The sequence below is a fragment of the Phalangium opilio genome, unplaced genomic scaffold (assembly GCF_054372755.1).
Source record: "Phalangium opilio isolate 3A_F unplaced genomic scaffold, DU_Popi_V2 ptg000329l_1, whole genome shotgun sequence".
NCBI lineage: Eukaryota > Metazoa > Arthropoda > Arachnida > Opiliones > Phalangiidae > Phalangium > Phalangium opilio.
Window position 1 is genome coordinate 9,527,414 of NW_028324226.1, and position 20,785 is coordinate 9,548,198.

The 20,785-nt window shown below is 36.3% G+C and overlaps 3 protein-coding genes and 1 long non-coding RNA gene across 4 annotated transcripts; 1 reads left to right on the top strand and 3 right to left on the bottom strand.

Annotated features, from left to right (window-relative positions):
* Positions 1-247: 247 nt before the first annotated feature.
* On the bottom strand, positions 248-2,298 carry LOC149610732 (uncharacterized). The gene is made up of 2 exons (XM_089858695.1): positions 889-2,298; positions 248-409 (listed from the first exon to the last, which is right to left on the bottom strand). The coding sequence occupies exons 1-2, from the start codon at positions 2,296-2,298 to the stop codon at positions 248-250; spliced, it is 1,572 nt and encodes a 523-aa protein (XP_089714821.1).
* A 6,374-nt stretch (positions 2,299-8,672) lies between these two features.
* On the bottom strand, positions 8,673-11,300 carry LOC149610733 (uncharacterized). Its single transcript, XR_016376753.1, has 2 exons — positions 10,547-11,300; positions 8,673-10,453 (listed from the first exon to the last, which is right to left on the bottom strand). It is a non-coding gene; the product is annotated as an uncharacterized LOC149610733 (long non-coding RNA).
* Positions 11,301-11,406: 106 nt separating this feature from the next.
* LOC149610734 (uncharacterized) lies at positions 11,407-16,087 on the bottom strand. Its single transcript, XM_089859405.1, has 2 exons — positions 11,638-16,087; positions 11,407-11,548 (listed from the first exon to the last, which is right to left on the bottom strand). Exons 1-2 carry the CDS (start codon positions 15,078-15,080, stop codon positions 11,542-11,544), a joined length of 3,450 nt encoding a protein of 1,149 aa, XP_089715531.1. The 5' UTR covers positions 15,081-16,087; the 3' UTR covers positions 11,407-11,541.
* Positions 16,088-16,097: 10 nt separating this feature from the next.
* On the top strand, positions 16,098-19,231 carry LOC149610735 (uncharacterized). Its single transcript, XM_089859406.1, has 5 exons — positions 16,098-18,277; positions 18,342-18,647; positions 18,712-18,840; positions 18,903-18,932; positions 18,999-19,231. Exons 1-5 carry the CDS (start codon positions 18,237-18,239, stop codon positions 19,144-19,146), a joined length of 654 nt encoding a protein of 217 aa, XP_089715532.1. The 5' UTR covers positions 16,098-18,236; the 3' UTR covers positions 19,147-19,231.
* Positions 19,232-20,785: the final 1,554 nt, after the last annotated feature.

Consider the following 20,785-nt stretch of genomic DNA (forward strand, 5'->3'; position numbering starts at 1 on the left):
TCGAAAAAAAATATTCGAATGTAAGGCGAAAAATGAATTCGGGATTATTTAACAGAGCCTAAAACCACAACTTCTGAAGAGCGTTGAATGCCTTTCCAATAAATGACGCTTCCCCACTTTGTCTCCTGGAACCAGTCTCAAAATAGGGAGCTGGTTGATAGACACTCTCAGAATAATTGGTGCGTTCTATGGCACGGACTTGCTCAAACACATCAACCATTTTCTTGATAGCAGCTCCGTTGATTTCTCAAGTGTATAGCTCCTTAACGCTTTGATCGATATCATATTTGGTAACAGAGTGAAGTTGTTCGATGGTGCCATCGGTGGACGCTAATTTGATACTGTCCTCTAGAAATGTAATTTCGGCTTCATAGGATTGCTTCATTTTCGTCACTTCATCGACCAACGCCTTAAATATGGAAAATACATAGCTTACTTAGTGTTAAAAATGAGGACTACAGCGCAGTACTATTTAGGGGCGTGTCAATAAATATATTTTGTAGTACGGGTACTTCTATTTCTTGGAGTAGTGATTTGGAAATGTCAAGAGACTGTAAGCGTGGAAAGCCTTGGCGGATAGATTCAAGGGGAATTCTAACGCATTCATAATGCTACGAAATTCACGCATGCCCAGTAGCGCTCTGTTTGATGAAGGAAAGCCTTATATAAGCAACGCCCTTACATAACGGATTGTACATCCTCTTAAGTCTAATATGCTTCTAGTACCATGAATATATAGAAAATCTAGTGTCAATTCTATAATAATTGTTGAACATCATTTTTCTAGCCAGTGAAACATTTAAACAAGGAAAACCGATATAATGAAAATTATGAATAACACACTCAACAGTTAAGGATACCAATAAAAGTTCAACACATCGATATTACCTTTCTTTCAGTATCTTGGATGCTCTTTTGCCCTTCGACGGTTATCAAATACTCCAGGTAATCTTTGAGAGCATCATTATAAGGCGTTATAGCATTATTTTTCAGGAAACTGGAAAACTTGGCACTGATTCTCATGATTATCTTCTGCTCTTCTTCTAATTTCAAGCTTCTATTTTCCAAATCATCGATAACCTTTTGAACACTTTCTTGACGATCCTCCTTGTTGTCAATTTCCTCTTGAACAGTCGAGTCTAATATTTCAGTGTAGACCTGCTTGTTCTCATAGTAGATGTGCATGTGCTTCTCAAAATGGCAGCCACAATGGTGACAGTAGTCATCAATAATGGCTTTACAGCTTCTTAGTGCAGGGTTGTTTACCAGTTCGGATGTGACATTCGTAAGGTAGCAATGAGCGTGGCAAACTTGCTTGTAGTTAATTTTCTGAATACCGTCAATTGTGTGCAGTTCGTAGCACTCTGGGGCAGCGCATACGGTTCTCGGGTAATTAACTGCCACTGGCTCTAAATCCACGACCGGTACGTAAAGCTGCTTCTTTAACTGTACGATGTCGTCACCAGCCCTCTGGATTTTGTCCTTCTGATCTTGTACCATTGAAATGTTTAGCTGAATATTTTGAGTTATATCCCCCAGTGGTTTAGATAAAGCCTTAATTAATCTTCTGGCTTCATTAAGGGATATTGTATCTCGAACAGAGTGTGGTTCCAGTCCGACTATGTGTTTCATCAATCTTTCGCATTCAGATACAGACCTTTCCCAGCTTAATGTAAAATTCTCTCTATAATCATCGTCAAATTCGACATCATTTTTCATGGCTACCAAGAATTGATAAGCTTCGTTATCGAGACAGTAAATTCTCTCGTGGCTCAAAGGTTCTTTGTCTTTGATTTCTTTTAACAGCTGCTTGAGCGGAGGTATTGAGTTTCCATGACGGTAGAAAGTACTTCTAGCGTTGGTGAAAACGAAGACTATATTTTCGCTCGCGCTTTTGTGCAAATGAGAGGTTAGTTCTTGAATGCAGAACCGAAAGAAGATTGAAAGACGGCAGTTAGTAGGCTTCAGCAGCATAAGGACTCCGTGAATACTGGAGTAATGGGAGATGAATTGCAAAATGTTTTCGAAGTTCTTGGCATCTTGCGTGATACCCCTGGTATCTCCGATTCCGGGTGTATCGACAATTCTGACGACTCGGTTTATCGACTGAAAGCTGTAGCATTTGCAAGATTGCGTCTTACTAGCTCCAGTTTCTTCGGCCTCGTTGTCATCATGTCCCACTTGAATGGTCTTTTCTTCACAGTATTTATCAGTCACCGTAAAAGACGAGGCAATTAAACTGATCAAATCAGAGGCCTCGGCGTCGGCCATAGTTTCGAAGGTGAGATAATTCGCCATAGCGTTGATGAATGTTGATTTGCCAACTCCAGTTTCACCTAGTACTAAGATGTTCAATTCCTCCCTTGGTTTAAGTTGATTCAGGCGTTTAAGGCATTCTTTGCGGTTGAAAGTTGTAACGTCCAAATTAATTATTTTCCAAATTTAATAAATATTCATGTTGGTATGACTTAAAATTCTTCCAAATTCAAAATTCACGCACTCAAATTATTTCAAAAACACTATTCTTAAATTCCATAAGTCAAATTTAAAGCTCAAAGAACTCCAATAGTATTGTTTAGCCACGGGGTCCCTGATGCTGGTCGTTTGGGATCTTAAGCTGAACAATATCTATTGAATTCTTTTACTCAACGGGCGTGGTTGACCTGCTGCAGAGGTTACCCATTTGTTCCGCAGTTCATCTATTGGGATACTACGACAGTAGTTTCTTAACCTCTACCCATCTCCCCCTTTTGTCACTATGCCCCATGCCATTACAATAACTAGAAAATAGGGTTGCCAAACCTAAACCTTTGTATATGTATGTAAGTTAAGAAAACACCTGCAGTTTGAAAAGGTGTAAACATATTTTTAAAAAGAGGCAAATACCTCTGACGTACGCGAAAAATAAACCCATGACGCACGGAGTCGTTGAAAAACAGGATAAGGTCAATGGAATGGAAAAGCCCAGAGGACCAGAGCCAAGAGGACCAGGGCGAAGGATAGTTAAAGAAGAGATTCTCTTTTTGGACGCGAAGGACGGAGGTCAGAACCAAGCGCACTCTCGCGACTATGGTCAGACTATGGGTTCTAAGTTAATTCTAAGTTAAAACCAGGCCCCGCAAGAGAATATAGACCACCGTATAGCGACAAGATTGTCGCCATACGGTGGTACTGTGAGGAGGAGGAGGGGGGGTCATTTCTGCCCCTTTTCGTTCTTCTCTCTCTAGGACGTGCCGTACCTTAGGGGGAAAATATGGTTGGGGAAGGAGGTGGGGGGCATAACCATTGTAACGCCCCCCTCGTTGTGGCGGGAGATTTAGTTGATTTTTAAGGTGATGGCGCGAAATTTGAATTTATTTTTAGTGTATTGGTATGACGTCACGTGAATTATCGATGGTGACGGCATTCAGTGTCCATAGAGTTATTAGGATATGCTTTAGGATATTGTATGCGTTTAGGGTATGATTTATTGGTAATTCTATAGGTTCTGTGGGCGCTTACTGCACATAACCTTCTAGTATTGCATTACTGTGTATGATTTTAACGTTTCTCCTGGTATGTTTATTTTATACTAAAGAACTAGATTAGGTTTACGTGGTTTATTGAAAATTAAGCAGCGACTAAGTTCTACAGTAAGGGTGTATGTTTTGTATTGTTATTATTAGGTGTATCTTTAGGATATTGTGTACATTTATGGTATGATTTAATGGTAATTCTACGGATTCAGTAGGCTCTTTCTAAACACACCCTTCCCGTAATGTTGTTCTTTGTACGGTTTTAAGGTCTCTACATGTAGGCTTATGTCATACTAAAGAACTAGTTTTAATTGAGATATGTTTACATTGCAAAAGGGTACAAATTAAGTTACTACACGGTACTACAGTAGGGTGTTATAGTTAGTAAACGAGATACATGGGTTAGAACAACAGTACATTTTAACAACATATAAGACGAATTACGACAGTTTTTACACATTTTAGTATTTGGTAAGTAGTTAAAATGAAACAGTACTGCTAAAAAACTCAGAACATAAGGATTACATTAGCTTTAATACGAATCTGGAGAATAAGTACAATTACTGGAGTTTAAATGCGAAATATTACTAAAAAACATGAGAAAATACGATTTACATAGAATACATGGCAAACAAGCACAATTAGGTCGTTATTAAATTAAATCTTGTTTAAGAATTATATATTTTACTACGCGCTAAAATATTGATATACAGTTAAAATGCGCAATTGTTACTAAAAACATCATCAAAAAGCAAGAATTACACTGATTTTGATAACAAACAAATTCACTAAAATGCAAAATTAATACTACTTCAAAAAAATGGTAGTACAAGATGATTAAATACATAGACATTTACCATCCTAGAAAATAGATCAATATTACTGCATGCGAGATTATTAAGTACATATATACCCATGTACCTTCATAGAAAATATAGCAATACTACTTTTAATAGGATTTAAAAGCTACAATGGTTATTATACGATTATAGTACAAATATTAGGCTAGTTATTAAGCTATTCCCAGGATTGACGAAAAAATATACTTTTCTATACACGCTAAAATAATGATATACGAGCACGGATAAAAATATTGAAATATTACTAAAAAACGTTATAATTATCATCAAAAAATAAAAATTACACTTATACAAAACAATTCAATACTACTAGACTAAAGTGTTAATATATACTAATTAAAAAAAAAGCTTATTAAATGCAAAAATATTACCAAAAACGCTGCGTATTCGTTAAAATATTGTTACATGTTACTAGTTGAAATACGTTAATATTACTATAAATAATACTTGAGTTACTAATTAAAATACTGATACTGGGTATCTAAAATATATACAAGTAACTTATGTCAAAAATGTCAAAGATTCTATTTAATATTACCGTATGGGGTAGTTTTATAATCAGATATTATTCGAACTTTATCCACTACGACCTGATATGTTTTGGTCTGGTTGAGCGTGATCAGAGTGTGATCTTGTAGACGTCTGATTTGTGGGCCAATAGGGACTTGAACCGAGTTCATTAGAGGTTCACCTTCATTGTTTACTCCCAGTAGTTTCTTCATTGTTTCGAAATTTATATAATTTTCTGTAGAGGCGTTTAAATAAAATCCTTTAACTTTGATAATGTTAGTTTTAGCGCCTGTTTTAGGATCTAGAATGTCCATAGAATAGTTCTTTGGTCCAGCACTCCCCCATTCACAAATATAAGCGTCTTGCCCATAAGGTTCTAATTCATTTTTAAGTTGCCCCAAATAATCGCCTGTGGGTACCAAATGAGCGCCGTCTGGCGAGAGGTACACTAAACTGTCAGTGTCATAGTAAAAACAAAGGTCACCGACCTTTTCAAGATGCTTTAATAAATGTAATCGCGCCATAGATGTTGTGTAACAAGCGATAACTACGTTTGTGTGTTTGTGCACCAGCTCGTTTTCTAGGATGTGTTCGTATTTTACAAGTACTGTGCTTTCGTTAATTGTTAATAAACTTTTAACCTCCAAGTCTGGATTTAATAATCAAAAATGTCTTGATTAGAATCAAGTCCTAAAAAGTATCGATAAGACTGAGGTTATCACTTGACTGAAGGATCAGATATTAATTTTTCTTTTAATTGAAACTTAAAGGCATGCTTAAGAAAAAGCAACGTTCCATTACCGTTTTCCGTTGAAATAACTTATTTTACAGGTAATCAATTTCAAAAATTTACTTATCTCGGGTTTTCGGGCACAATTCCATTCCCCCAAAACATTTTATCATTACATTAATTACTTTTGAGAGAGTATGTGTATGACATTGAGTTTTAAAAGGTTCCCTCATTTGTGCCCGGCATGCTTCGCAGTGGATACGTTTTAAAAAAATGGCGGAAAATTAAGTAGGGACAGTTAGATTTTTACTCGTGGTTATGCAAAATGATGTAATGTCTAGTGTACTTCAGTCAACAGTCATACTGTTCATTCTCATAGCTCAGGACATGATTAATGCTGCTCACTATTTCTCTCTCTAGTTTCAAACAATGGTTAGAGACCATTCAGTGCCGCAGTTCGCACATGAATATATTTCAACTACAGTTTACATCAATTCTCCGTGGTCGTACTATTAGCGGGTTAAGCACTAATTTGTTCAGAACATGTCTCGAAAGTGTGCTTGTTGTAAGTTTTTAAAGCAGTTTTGACAATGTGTGGGTAATTTTCCACATCGTGGGAGATTTAGGTTTGGTTTTAGGCTCTGTGGGGAAAAAGTAATATTTTTCCGAAATTAATCAAATGTCGGAATTTTCTGCAAAATTTTCAAAAATGCACTAATTTTTAACTGCACAGTTAAAATTAGTGCATTTTCGAAAATTTTATCCGGTTTAATAATTTCAAGCGACATTTTGAAATAAATTCGGTGATTTTAAGTTTGGCACTGAAAAAAAAAAGAAAGCATATTTTGAGAATTTTAAAGCTTTATAGCATTTGTACATATTGTCAAAGCCATGCGGAGTGATATTCCATATTAAACTTAGTATGATAAAATAGTCCAGATAAATATGACTGTAAAAAAGGGGGTGTGGGAAATGCGGCAAATTTTTAAAATGGAAGTGGGAACATCCACTTTCTAACATTAGCAACACTGATTTGAAGGTTTTGGTCATGGCTAAACAGACCGCTCATTCAGTTTTTTATTGTTTTAAAGCTTATTTTGACACGTTATCTCTCAAAAGTAATTAATGTAATGATAAAATGTTTTGGGGGAATGGAATTGTGCCCGAAAACCCGAGATAAGTAAATTTTTGAAATTGATTACCTGTAAAATAAGTTATTTCAACGGAAAACGGTAATGGAACGTTGCTTTTTCTTAAGCATGCCTTTAAGTTTCAATTAAAAGAAAAATTAATATCTGATCCTTCAGTCAAGTGATAACCTCAGTCTTATCGATACTTTTTAGGACTTGATTCTAATCAAGACATTTTTGATTAATATCTGCTCCTTCAGTCTTCATTTTAATTAAGATTGTTAAGAAACTGTTTTACATTTTCAAAATCTACACTAAGCAGAAACATATATAAAGGGGACCGTAACTTTAGCTCAACAGTCATTTATTTATAATGATACTCCAAAAAATAAAAACGTAACTCATTGTATTCTTATTGTAATTAACATAATACAATTTTTTACAACCCTTTATTGAAACGCGAGGCGCTCCCCTAAAAATTCCACAAATCGGACCAAATTGACAGTTTTACACAATTTTTTAAAACGCTGATTTATGTCTGTTTAACCTTTAGCTCAAACTTTTCATAAGCCCAATATGAAATTAGGATATCCTTAAAACTTCTCAAAGACGATCCGAGATTATCAATTTCGAACTTTTTTGTAGCATTAACTAACGTCTGTTTGATATTAAGCTTATAAACCTTAAACACAATATAGTCAGGGCAATGCCGACTCAATTTATAAGGGCTACCATAAAAGTCCACAAAGGTGATCCAAGATTGTTAAAAATACGCCTAAAAAGTGCCCTCTTCAAAATATGTAGCCGGGGAAAAGAGAGCGTGATCGAGTGAGCTATGCTAGTGGGTATTTTGGTAGTAAGTAACGGGTTACCTAGGAGGAACGAGTTCCATCCTCCTAGGGGTTACTTCCCTCTTCCAAGAACGGGGGTTGGGACTCCAGGCATAGCCCGCTCCATCACGCACTCGACAACGCAAAGCAACTCGCGCCAGCGTGGGAAATAAGGCGGTAACACAGGGCAAATGACGAGTTTAAAAATTGCCTGGTACAGTTCAAAAATTAAATCGGAGGGGGGTCAGTGGTCCACGAGACTACTAAAAAATTCAAGGGTAACCAGAGTCCAGACATTAACTCAACTATTTTAATTACACACTTCTTTAGCTTAGCAGACGACGTGCTCTGGCCAATGGTCACGGACTAGTTTATTTATTCCAAGTCAGGAGGGTCTCTGGCCTAATGTCCAGTTTAAAAAAATCCTTATTTCCCACCCTGACTCGCGCTATAGCGCAAGCAGCTTGCGACGTGTTGCGCGTGATCGAGTAGGCTATGGTCCGGTCAAAAGAAATCTTCAGTTCAGCGTTGTAAATAAGGCGGTGGCACAGGGAAAATGACCAGTTTAAAAATTAAATCGGAGGGTGAGCAGTGGTCCACAGGACCACTAAGGAAATTCTAGGGTAACCAGGGTCCAGACATTATCTCAACTATTTTAATTACCCACTTCTTTAGTTTAGCAGACGCCGCGCCCTGGTCAATGGTCATGGACCAGTTCTTTATTCCAGGGCAGGGGGGTCGCTGGCCCAATGTCTAGTTTTAAAAAAATCCCTATTTCCCACCCTGCTTCAGTTGGGAGTCCTGGAGCTCCTAAAGTCCAGAGATGCATATGACAAGGATTCATTTCTCATAAGCGAGAATGGCCAACTTTGTTGTGTTAGAGACAGCCTGGCAGCCTGGTATTTTTTTACTTCTAAGTCAGCTGGGTTTTCACCTTTAAAAGTTAATACAGCCCTTTGAATTTAAATAATTAGAAATGAGAAATGTTATTAAATGAATAAATCTATACGGTTGCAGTTGTGTCAAAATGAGAGCAATTAAATATGTGTCTTTGATATTTAGCTCTGATAATTTCAGAAAATTAATAAAAAGTAGTGTTATGTATTTAACCAGAATTTATTTTATTGAAATTTATTAATAATTATTTAATTAAATAAATTGTAATACTATTTTATGTTTTAAATTTTACAAATAAAATTCAATATAGTAAGCATAGGGCAAAGGTTATATTGTATTATAAATAGCCAGTGGGATTGATTTTAGCTATATCGCAATTAGAGCTCGACATTTTCTATCCATTATCCACAAATTAGTAATTAATTTGAGTGAAAATAGGTGGATATCTTTTATTAATTGGGAAATAATGCACACACTTTACATTTAAATTTTAGAAGTTAATTTATTATTTACTTTTTGTATGTAATATTCAGCATTAATTTGACTAAGACAATTAACTAATTACCTACGAGGAATTAACTAGTATATATGGTTAAAATTATAATTTAATCGTTTCAAAACTAATATGGTTTTGAACCGGTTTTTGTGATTTAGTTATTAAAATTTGTGATTATTGATTGGTCAATATTGAAAATCAACCAATGGTGGAACTAATTTTTTTTTAAACTCAATGAAACTGAAATATCAATGAACAATCTACTGAAAGAGGTATCAACCTATTATTTTTTTTCAAAAGAAGGTAAATAAGGATTAGATGGCCGCTTGCTGCTTCAAACAAGATTTTTAATCACGAAGAGAATATTTTTTTAATTTTGGTCAAATTTTAGATATTCGGTAACCGAGTTGATATGAATAAAGCTGTTTTTGCTCATGTCTATTTTAAACTTTAATCACAGATTTCGCTTACCATTTTACAAGTATAATAAACACTACTGAAGGACGCAAATCTATCTGTCATCGGTAACGGTGAACAATATAGCAATTTGCCCAATTAATCAGTTTGAACTTCATTTGCACATTTCTACTCGTTAATTTGAAATGTTGCGAGAAATTTGAATGGAATATAAGTAGTTATCTCTTTCAGAAGATAATTGTTGATGTTGATATTAAAATTCATTGAGTTAAAAAAATTGGTATCAGTATTTCAATTAAGCTTTAATATCAACATCGGTTAATTTACGATATGGGCTCATGATGTTAGTTTGTTTATAAGATTAAATCGTTACTTCAAGTGTCACAAGACAATATCTACTCCAAAATCGAGTGTTAGTAACTTTAAAACCATCTCCTCGTCACAGGATATCCGAGGGTGAATTTATTATATCATTGATAGGTGATAATATGACAAGGCGCAATAGCTCAGTCAAGTTTTGGCAAGGCCTAATACCGTTTTGCTTGGCTGCATGTCGCCGTCAAATTCCTTTTAAAGCATAGATCATATAGTATCCACCCTTGATTTTCATTTCGCAACACACGTTGGATTCGTAAACCTCGACACGTACTACGATTAGAAGCATTAAAATGCAAACACAACAACACACTGAGCGTATACATTTTAGTAAATAACAATTCTCACTACAGCTGTTTTCGAGGCTGAAGGAGCGACCGCGGCGATAAAGGAAAAGCCTCCAGCGGAGTCCGGCCAGTAACTTAAAGGGGGTAGTTTCGAGGGAACGAAATTCAAATGCAAGGCGCGTTCCATCAACAAAAAACATTGAATTCGTTTTACGCAATTATAATATTAAAATTTTATACAATTAAATAATATTTAAGAAAACTAAGCACTACTTTCAAAGTCTAAACTTTAAAAATTCGACGATACGAGAAGGCGAAGTAACGGGCAACGAGAGGTAAACAATTTTTTTAAATGGCAAAATTAACGGTAAGCCAAGGCTTAGCGCAATTTCACGGGTTTCACCGCCTTAAAAAAAGTGCCAAGTTTAGAAATAGATTGTGGGACAATAAAAAGTTGGAAAATTATGAAATTGGGCTTATATTAAAGCTTGAAACCTACTTTATATTATATTTAAAATCCATCCATGAGCAAATCCTCAAAATATATGAAAATGACAACGAAAAAGGACCCACTCTCAAATTTTTTCACCTTAAAAAAATGGCGGCCACAAACGGGGTGAAAAAGGGGAAAAGAGCTATTAAAGCAGTCTTATTTCACTATCGATAGGCCATTTCAACCAAAAGGCATTAAGAAAAAACAATCGGATTAATATGACGCAACTAAACGCAAAAAAAGGCCAATTTTGGTCGCGCTGATATTTTCTAGTAAATCAGTCTATCCATGCTTAAATAACGCAGATTGGGGTAATTTTGAAAATTTAAAATTAAACATACTTAAACTTAAAATTAATCAATGAAAGCTAGAAAGCACAAATACTAAATATGAGGCTTTCATTTGAAACCGTTTTCAAATCAAACAAACGTATAGTTATTTCATGACGGCTTCCACAAAAAGGCTATCTGTTAAATTTTTCCCATGTTATTTCTATGGAAAATTTCAGGATTTTCATCAAAATATCGTAAAATTTTTATGGAAATGAAAACCACCCTTAGCAACTTTATTTTTTATAAGAAAAACTAATGGATGGATCTTTTTGAAATTTTAACCACATATTTAGGGCCCGAATTGTAGTTCTGTGGAATTTTTTCAAAGCAGTTAATACGATACAAAAAAAGTTATAACCAATCAAAAAACCATCCTTATACATTGAAGTCGGTATGAGGTCTTATCTAAGAGAGCTATCGCTCTCATAGAATATTAGTGCGTATAATTTGTGGGCATCTTTGATCAATTCGGTAGAGATGTGTCTTGTTTTCTGGCCGAATTTACCCCAAAAAGAGTTAAGCATAAGTTTGCTAAGGCATCTGAGACCTTCATTTTTCTCTACTTTCGTGATATCGAGTTCTACACCCTCTTCGTCTTTGAAGTTTTTGATATATTCCTCTTTGTCTTCTTGAGTCTGGCAATCTGCAGGGAAGCCACTAGCTTGGGCTTTATACTCTAAAAAGGTATTAACGTAATCTTTAAACAGTCCTCCCTGTTTTGTTTTGGGATCGTATTGCGTCACTTTGTATGACCAAGCCTCGTACATTCGCGTGATTTTGTAGCCATTCTCTACTGCATGACGTAACTCGTCGACTACCCATGTGCCTCGCAATTCTCTTTGTTCTGTAGTATGGTCGCAATCACCTTGAAATTGGGTTTTGCAGCAGGTGTAACATAGTGGAAATGTTAATTTCCCGTTAATACGAGCAGGTAAAACTGGATGAATCAGGTTTTGAGCCGGTAAGACGTCACACTTAAGAAGTCCATCAAACGAAAATATGTCAGGAAAATCGTCTAATATGATTTCAGGATGTCCTATAGGTATCTTGGTGGTTTTGTTAATGAAAGGGTATAAACTTGTGAAATCGACGTAATGAATACGCTCCGATCCTGTTGTTTTATGGTATAGTTTTGTTGCGCAACATCGCCCCCCGAAGAATGCATCACGGGGGTCTAATCTTTTTACTATTTTAGGCTTAATGTCATTACATTTTAAAAACTCTATTATTTCTGGTTTATTTACTTTTTCCTTCTGCCAGTCACACTCCCATTTGACATTTACTGTAAAACTAAGGGATTCTAATGTGGCTAGCACGTTCATGCTTCTAAAATATCTGGAATTCAAAGTCTGTGCAGGATCTCCGTGCAAAGCCTTGTTTCTGTTTAAGGGAAAGTGTATTTTACACCCATGATAGAAACACCCCCAGTATTCGAATATTTCCTTGTTGATTTCACAAAATCCGTCAACTTTGAGTTTTTGTATTCTGGTTTCTTTACCTCTAAAGGAGGATTGGATAGATATATTTCGTTTGTGCGCGGTCCACTCCAGCCATTCTATAGCCCCTATTGACTGATTTTCGCTAAGTCTATAATAATTAGCGGGTATGATGCCTATAGTATCAGGTTTAAGATAATTCCTGCGAAATACGTAAGAGCAAACGCCAGGAAGAGTAATTGCGCCGCAATTAAATGGATCTACACCCGTTACTTTAAAGAGTAGGGTACGAAAAGTTATACATCCAAGGAATAGTAAAACCGTATCCTTCTCACAATAATAATTGAGTTCCTTCAAGAAGTCGAAACCTGTACCTTTACTATCTTCGGTGCTATGCCATTTTAAGAAGGTATCTAAATTTTTCCTTGTAAAATATTGACAACCATATGCTTCGGTAGGGGGCAGATTGGTTTCTATAACATAGTTGGTTTCATCCTGTCTATTTACATCGAAATTGTGTTCTACGACATTGAATAAAAAATGTGGAAAATACCCTTTGACTACGTCTGTTATACCAAAAGTAGCGGGAAACTTTGCTAAAGCTACAGGGATGAAATTATAAGAATCCAGAAATAGCAAGTTAAACAATTTCATTTCTAAAATTCGAGTTCCGTTAATTTTCAAAGACGGAACGAATTTTTCATCTCGATTAATTATTTCTCTAATTAGTAATTGATTATCATAATTACTGCCAAAATGTGACAGTATGATGACGTTCTTAACGGCATGCAATTGCATTAAATAATCTAAAAATAAAGATATAGGATTACCACCTGAAAATTGTTGTTTACGCTTACCAATCTGACTACACATAATACAATTGAAATTTAGGGATGTTTCATCTATACAAAACTCACACACGGTTATACTGACTAACAGGATAGCCTGGTGTTCGTAGGCTCCTAACTTTTCCTGACACACCTTCGTTTGTACGCATTCTACGTCAAAGAAAATATACATAAGGTTGGGCAGATTAGGTCTAGGCTTTTTAACGGATAGCACTTTCCGAGGTTTATCTTGGATAACCTGAATATAACACAAGTGATTGCTCGGCTGATATTTCTTGCACACCTGACAAAATATCTCCCCACACGTATGCACCTCAGTTCTTCGGGAAAAATCAATAATATTTAAGCAGTCTTTACAGTGAAAAAGACGCTCATATAGCGGCTTTTTACTGCTGGAAGATGCTAAGTGGCTTTGATAGCAATCGTCGCCTAAGAACTTTCGTAAACAAGATTCACAAGCTATCTTGGGGCCTTGACAGATAGTGGGTCTCATGCAACTAAAACAAAAGTCATTACATTTATGGGACTGTATTCGCCAATAAGGGATAAGGCACTTTTCACAGAATCGGTCATGATTGAAAAGTGGTCGTAATTTCGTAATAACGTTATAATGGTTATTTTCGTTTAATAAAAAGAGGCGATCGTTTTCACCTAAAATCAAGATAGGAACGCTATTTTCGAATTTGTAGACGAAAATCGAATATTGATTTAAATAAATTTTGAACTTTTTAAAAGACTCGGCCGTCCCACACTCACTAGCCCTTACTCCTGCCTTAAGACATAGTTCTAAAGCAGCTTCTTTCTGCATTTTGTTCTCATCTCTAGATTGAGATATTGATTTGTAATGTGTCTTTAGAGTCATGTCTTCGGTTGTATCATCAGCATAAGTTCTATGAGAAACAGCTACACAAAGGGCTCTAGCTTGACAGAGATAATCTGAATTGGCTATACGTACAATACCTCGTCTATCTTTACAGAATAGATTAAAAGGTTTAATCCCTCGGGGCAAAGTGAGGGTCTTGCCCTCAGGCAATCGTACAATGCTAAAAATCATTTTAACTGGACCTAGGAAAAATGCCTCCATTTCGTCATCATAGAGCGTAACACTAAGCTGGTCGAAAAGAATACTGGGGTCAACTTGATCTGATCTTCTAAACGATAATTCTAGTTCGGACCTACAAATATTCGCCGCACTCTTTAAAGTAATTTGGACGTAGTCTGTAGGTCTATACCTACTAAGAACGCATTTGGTTACGGTACAAATACTAGCGACAGGATCTTCAGTAACTCTAAGAACAATCTCTCGGCCATACATGTTAAAATGTTTGTAAAATCTCTCACTCTGACCTATTATCTCGCAAGAGGGTACGGTGTCAATAGGTGTGGGCGGGTCCTGGGCTCCTGCTCCCCATTGTACATCAATTTCATCGTCAGAAAGCGTCTCTTCAGAGCCGTTCTCCCTCTCTAAGGTATCGTTCAATAGTGTCTCTACGGGTGGTCCTTGATCTTTTCCGTCTAAAAATGCGGCTATCTCTTTGTCATATTGCGAGTTGTTGAATTCGGCGATTTGAGCTTCTTCGTGTATACCCAGCTCAATTTCTTCTTGTCGTTTCGCTAGGCGATCTGTGTATTCAGTTATTAAGGGACTAGGAATTAGATTCGTTAGGTTTTTCAATTCTTCTAAGTTATTACAGTCCTCTGGTACTCGTGCAACTGTTTTCATATATTCGAGTAAGTCCAGACACGCGCGAATAGCATTTAAGTCAGCCTGTACTACGAGTCGTGGTAGAGTCTGAGGTCCGTACATCGGATCTATTCGCAGATAAGCGCATAGGTAGAAATAAAACTCGTATATTGACCGTAACGGCCAAGGTCTATTTATAGTCAGTTCGTTCAACGTTCTACGAAGAGTTTCAGGATCCATGTTTAGCTTTCGGTGTTTGATGATCGACTGTGTATTTTGATCATTTCCTCAGCCGGTTTTATACTAAATTTCGTAATAGACTCGCCCATATTCCTCAATCGTTTAACAATAGCCTGATTTATTGCTTAGCAGTCACCAGATGTTTTCCCACAATGCATTTCTGACACACGCCTGTTAATAGTTTACCGATTTTATAATAAAATAAAACGCTGGATTTGCTTTTTGTCAAATAAATTATCAACAAAAGAGTGATCTATAAATAGAATTTTGGTATAAATACCGTAAATACTTAATTTTATTAGGGATAATAAATAAAAAACATGGTGTGTAAAACGTTTCTAGTGATTCTCAATTGTGAAAATATCCTTTGTTATCTTCACGACTGATAAATAATAACGTTCCGAATTTCTCTAACAGGTCATAAAAACCATTGTACATTTTTCAAAAAAATGCTACCATAAGCTAACGAAATTTCTTAATAGACACGCCCACGTTATTCAATCATTTAACAATAGCATGATTTATTGCCTATCAGTCATCAGATGTTTTCTCACTATGCATTTTCGGACCCATGTCTGTTAATAGTTTACCAATTTTATAATAAAAGAACGTTGGTTTTTTATGTCAAATAAATTGTCAACCAAAGAGCGGCCTATAAATAGATTTTTTGTTACAAACACCGCAAATAAGGGACAACACTTGTAATAAATAAAAAACAAGGTGTGTAAAAAAGTTTCTAGAGATCCTCAATTATGAAAATATCCTCTGATATTTTCACATTGTACACTTTTTCAAAACAAATGCTAACCTATGACGAGATATTCTCGCCATCATGAATATGATTGTGTAGGAGAGAAGTTGGCCTACGCAATTAAAAAAGCAATGAATCACAAAATAAATCCCAATAATAACAAATGGTTCGACCACCCACCAAAGACCTTGCCTGATTGCAATTGGTAATCAGATATTTCTAATCAACCCGGTAGCAACTAGACATTTAAATATAACATAAGTCTTAATTTCATATGCAACCAAAGCCAAATTTCGAAACTTTTAAAGAAGAGACAGCAGAGCGGGGTTTTATTCGTTACATACCGATGATCTAGTACAATGCTTCGAATGCAACGGCATTTTATTAGCCTGGAAACCCACCTATAATCCTTACGAAGAACATTTAAAACATTTCCCTGAATGTAATTTTATCAGAGGTGGGTCTACTAAAAACATCCCCTTCAGCTTTGACGAAACAAAGGCGTACACCAAGTCAATAAATAACGAAATCACGACCTCGGAAAAAACCCTTAGAAAACACAGAAGAAGCTTATCATACCTTTAAAGTTAAAACTACACCTCTCGAAAGATTAGTCTTGGAACTCTACGTTAGAAAACAACTAAAGGGTTTGTATATAAAAACTTAATGACTTTCGTAAGATTTTAAAAAAAATATTAAAATTTATCATCTTCCTTACGAGGATAGAGGAAATTACTATATATTAAATCAAATGCACTTTAAAATGAAAATTGAAAAAATATCCTTATTATAGATATATTTTTAAAGAAAGTAACTTTTTACTTTATATCATGATCTTTATCCCTACAGAAGCATCCTTTGTTATAAGCTTACAAAACTATAAGCCTACATAATCAGTCAAATATTGACAGGTTGAGAAAAAAGTGGAGAGTACGAAAAATCAGGTCCCTTTCTTAACAGTACCTGTCCTCTTGTTTTCCATGCACATTTATGTGATTACAGAAGATGTAAAATATCATTTTCGCTTTGGTCGGTGGCCTAGTAATTGATTAAAAAAATGTTGCTTATGATGTACAGATGGTGTACAGAACTAGGTGTTATCTTTTACAAGTTTCCAATTGAAAAAAGGGGCGGGGTTGTAAGAGTTGAAGAAACTCACAATTGACCAAACATCAAAGGTATACCTAATTTAAGAGCAGAGCCTTACGTTGACAAAACATCCACCCCCCAGGCCTGTTGCCTCGAGATTTGTGTGGTCCTGTAGCGCTTGTAGTAAGATACAACTGATTCCGTATATATCTTACATTTTTTAAATTGCTTATATGGCCTTCCCTAAGGGCGTTAGCTTGTTATCGAATTTATTCCCCAACATGGTTGCATACTGCGGAAAAATAACACCCTAAAGGAACACTTTTTAGAACTATTCAATAGTTACAGAAATTTTATGGTATCAGCATAGGTAATCTCAGGATCGGAAGCGAAGATGTTTTTACATGAATTGTACTAAAAGATCCTAAAATAGAATACCAAACAATGCACATAGCCCCCCCCCATCCTCTCCCTGACCAAGCCCCTTCAAGAAAAAAATATATCACAATAGAATTATTACTAGTTGAAAAGGGCCGTAAGACGCCTTGAACGCGTTGAACTCATTCTAATTTAGGAGTGGAACCTTGCGTTGACAAAGCAGCCATTGCCTGCGTGTTATAGCTTCTTCGAGATTTGTATTGTCCTGTAGCGCTTGTAGTAAGACACAACTGATTCCGTATATATCTCACATTTTTTAAATGTTTATAGGGCCTTCCCTAATGGCGTTGGCTTGACTCTACAGCAGTAAGAGGAATTTTATGGTATTCGCCTGTTAGGTAATCTTGGGATTGAAAGCGAAGATGTTTCTACATGAATTGTACTAAAAGATCATAAAATAGAATACCAAACAATGAAAATAGCCTCCCCCCCCCTGACCAAGCCCCTTCAAGAAAAAATATATCACAATAGAATTATTACTAGTTGAAAAGGGCCGTAAGACGCCATGAACGCGTTGAAATCATTTTCAAAACTAAGGACATCATACTCCCTTTCACTATAGTAGATTCTATAAGCTTTTAACATGGATTGTCACATTCGAAATGGTAAATATGGTTAAACCAAAGACCCTTGTACGGTAGATCAAAGAAATGCTGAAGGGAGTTTTTCCAAATGTAAGACATTTTCCAATGAAAGACATCTGAGAAATTTTTTAGTCCAATGGCAAGGCTTCTGATAATTTTGCCCGCGAAAATTTTTACCCTTGTACATGCTAACCATATTGGAGTGACTTGTTTGATCTCGAACACGCCTTGACCCTAGTAAAAAGTATAAAACGACGAGGTTGACCCCCCAAAGGCACCACTTTCTTTCGAACCATGAGCCAGCAACAAGACGCGATGGACCTTTCTTCAACATGGTAAGAAAAAACTTTTTTAAAACTTAGTTTTTTAAGAGAAGATCTAAAAAATCTTTTTCTACAGCTACATCCACGGAGTGGACACTCCGTACTCCCCCGGCGGGTCCGAAATCTCGTCGGGGACATCCCGTTCAGGGACCCCCGAGGCCCCACAGCGGCGGCCGCAAATGTGTGTCGTCGGGCCGCAGCGGCGCCCGCCACCCAGCCTTTCACCGCCTCCCAGCCCATCACCGCCGTCCAGCCCATCACTTCCGCCCACGCCTCCGAGAACACCATCACCAGACCATTACGTTCCTCTCCCGGCTATCTATTACCCTTGGCAAGTGATGCCTCGGCCGGGAGAGGCTGATTTGAACGTCAACGGGGACTTGTAAGTGGCTCTTTTATCTTTGGGGGTAATATAACGCGAAATTATAATTTCTGCTTATTCGTAGTTTAATCTATCAAATCACGGCGTACTTGGTGATACTCGCCGAGGTCGTGGTGGACGATGATTTTATGCACGATCTGCTAAACCAAGTTAGGCAGATCGTGTATAATAATTGTATCTTCATCCCCCACGAGTGAGTTTTCACGCATTATTTTATGATTTTATCTAAATTTAATTTTATAATTTTTATTACAGCCTCCTGGCCTTAAACTGTCGAGGGTTCCGGTAAGTTAATTTTTTTATTAGTTATCCAATACTTTATTAATCCTCTTTTTTCTCTCTTCTCTACAGGGTGATCCAAGAACTCTCACAGCTACATCTGTATCGCCGGGTGCGGTTTTTAGAAGTCCCCGAGCGCCACGCACGGGTGTACGAATGCCGGGACAATATAATGTTCGAAGGCTTTCGTGCACTCGTGCAAACCCTCTCGTTGCCGTGAACGAGAGGGTGGGCGCCCCCCCAAAAAAAAATAAATAAAATGCAAAAAAATTTTTGTAAATATTTTTTTTTAAAAATAAAAAGAATTTTGTTTTCGCTTTATATACTTCTCTCTTTATTTAAATTAAGCTTATATTTTTTAGCGTCAAAGTGTTTTAGGCTTAAACAGCAAAAGAAAAAAAGATATGCTTAGTATTAGTTATATACAAATGGACCAGTTTTTTCGGATTTAAATTCAATTTATTTTAAACACCAAAAAAAAAACAAATTAGCAAGTAGATATAAATTAAAAATGAGTTAATAAATGCATACGGGTTTTTAAATAAGTTATCTGACCCGAAATTACAGAAAATAAATTATAATTATAAAAGTAGTTTTCAAGATTTTCTTCTTGAAGAACAGTGTTGAATTTCGTCACTACCTGGTACGACGTTATAAAGTTAGTGAAGTACCCTATCACGGCGTCAAATTTCTCAGGTTGGCCATCCAAACACGGTATGCGTTCGTAATCACCGTATAAATTATCATAAATGTCGTTATAAAACTCTATGATAATATCGGCCATATGTGTGAACACAATTTCATGGTCATTTACCTTAATAAGATGCTCATTTACAGCTCCCGAAACGCGATTCAGGGCCGCTGTTTCCATACTGTTCAAAACAATTGAGTCCTCCTTTAGCATGTCTTTAATATGACATATATTATGGTATGCCACAACCATTGTCTTTTCGTTGGGGTTATCGTTTAACACGATTTCAAAATTGTTGGTTTCGTGGGCGGCAGTCCAACCTGCTAATACGGGTAAACGTGGAATCAGCTTTTCCCATGTACTTGTTGAAATGGCGAAGCTTTTTACCGATTGTTGCCTACAGAGGCGAACTTCAGGATCCAGCGTACCGTTTACAAATCCTGTTGTTAAGAACAACTCTTTCGAGATGTGGAATCTCCCGTTAATTTTACGTTCGTTAGTCACACCTATCTTCCTTTTGCCCGTTTCTTTATTTTCCATCTTGTAAGTTTAAGGTCTTCTCGAATAATGATACTCGACTCTACTGAGTCAGGGGGTTTTTATACCAAATTTTTTACGCAGCTATTACGAAATATTTATTGTCCTTAGTTATTGCAATGTTAGACTGTAAGCGTATTTTTATGTCAAAGTTCTGAAGATTAAGGAATTCCAGCATTCCCAAGACCAATAAAATAAATAGTACAATAAGTAGATTTTAGGGGGTTGATCGCCAAGATCTGACGTATTCTTGTCAACCTTTGTGTACTCGACTCCATAACAATTCATGAAATACAATGGAGATGGGGAGAACGTAGAAACCTCCCGCACCTAATGGTAGCGGACCCTTCAGCTTGCCAGAGAGAGTTATTTTTACAATCATTTTGTTATGCCCTCAAGATCTCTATTGACCTCCACCCAGCGGCTTGAGAATACACCGCTAGGGAATGCATCACAAATTCTTAATAGGTGTTAAATTTTTATTTAAATAGAAAATAATTGGTGAAATTTTGCTAAAACAAAAGTGTTTTTCGTGAAACATAGAGTAATTTTGATAAATGCGGTGCAAATTTATCGACACGTTTTTAACAATTTGAAATGTTTTTCAAATTACGCTTTTAGTGTCGGTTAA

Coding starts and splice junctions, on each gene's coding strand:
- LOC149610735 (XM_089859406.1), top strand. CDS start 18,237: ATGAGCCAGCAACAAGACGCGATGGACCTTTCTTCAACATG. Junction 18,278..18,341: donor ATGGACCTTTCTTCAACATG/GTAAGAAAAAAC, acceptor CTTTTTCTACAG/CTACATCCACGGAGTGGACA. Junction 18,648..18,711: donor TTGAACGTCAACGGGGACTT/GTAAGTGGCTCT, acceptor GCTTATTCGTAG/TTTAATCTATCAAATCACGG.
- LOC149610732 (XM_089858695.1), bottom strand. CDS start 2,298: ATGGCGAATTATCTCACCTTCGAAACTATGGCCGACGCCGAGGCCTCT. Junction 410..888: donor TCCAAGATACTGAAAGAAAG/GTAATATCGATG, acceptor TCCATATTTAAG/GCGTTGGTCGATGAAGTGAC.
- LOC149610734 (XM_089859405.1), bottom strand. CDS start 15,080: ATGGATCCTGAAACTCTTCGTAGAACGTTGAACGAACTGACTATAAAT.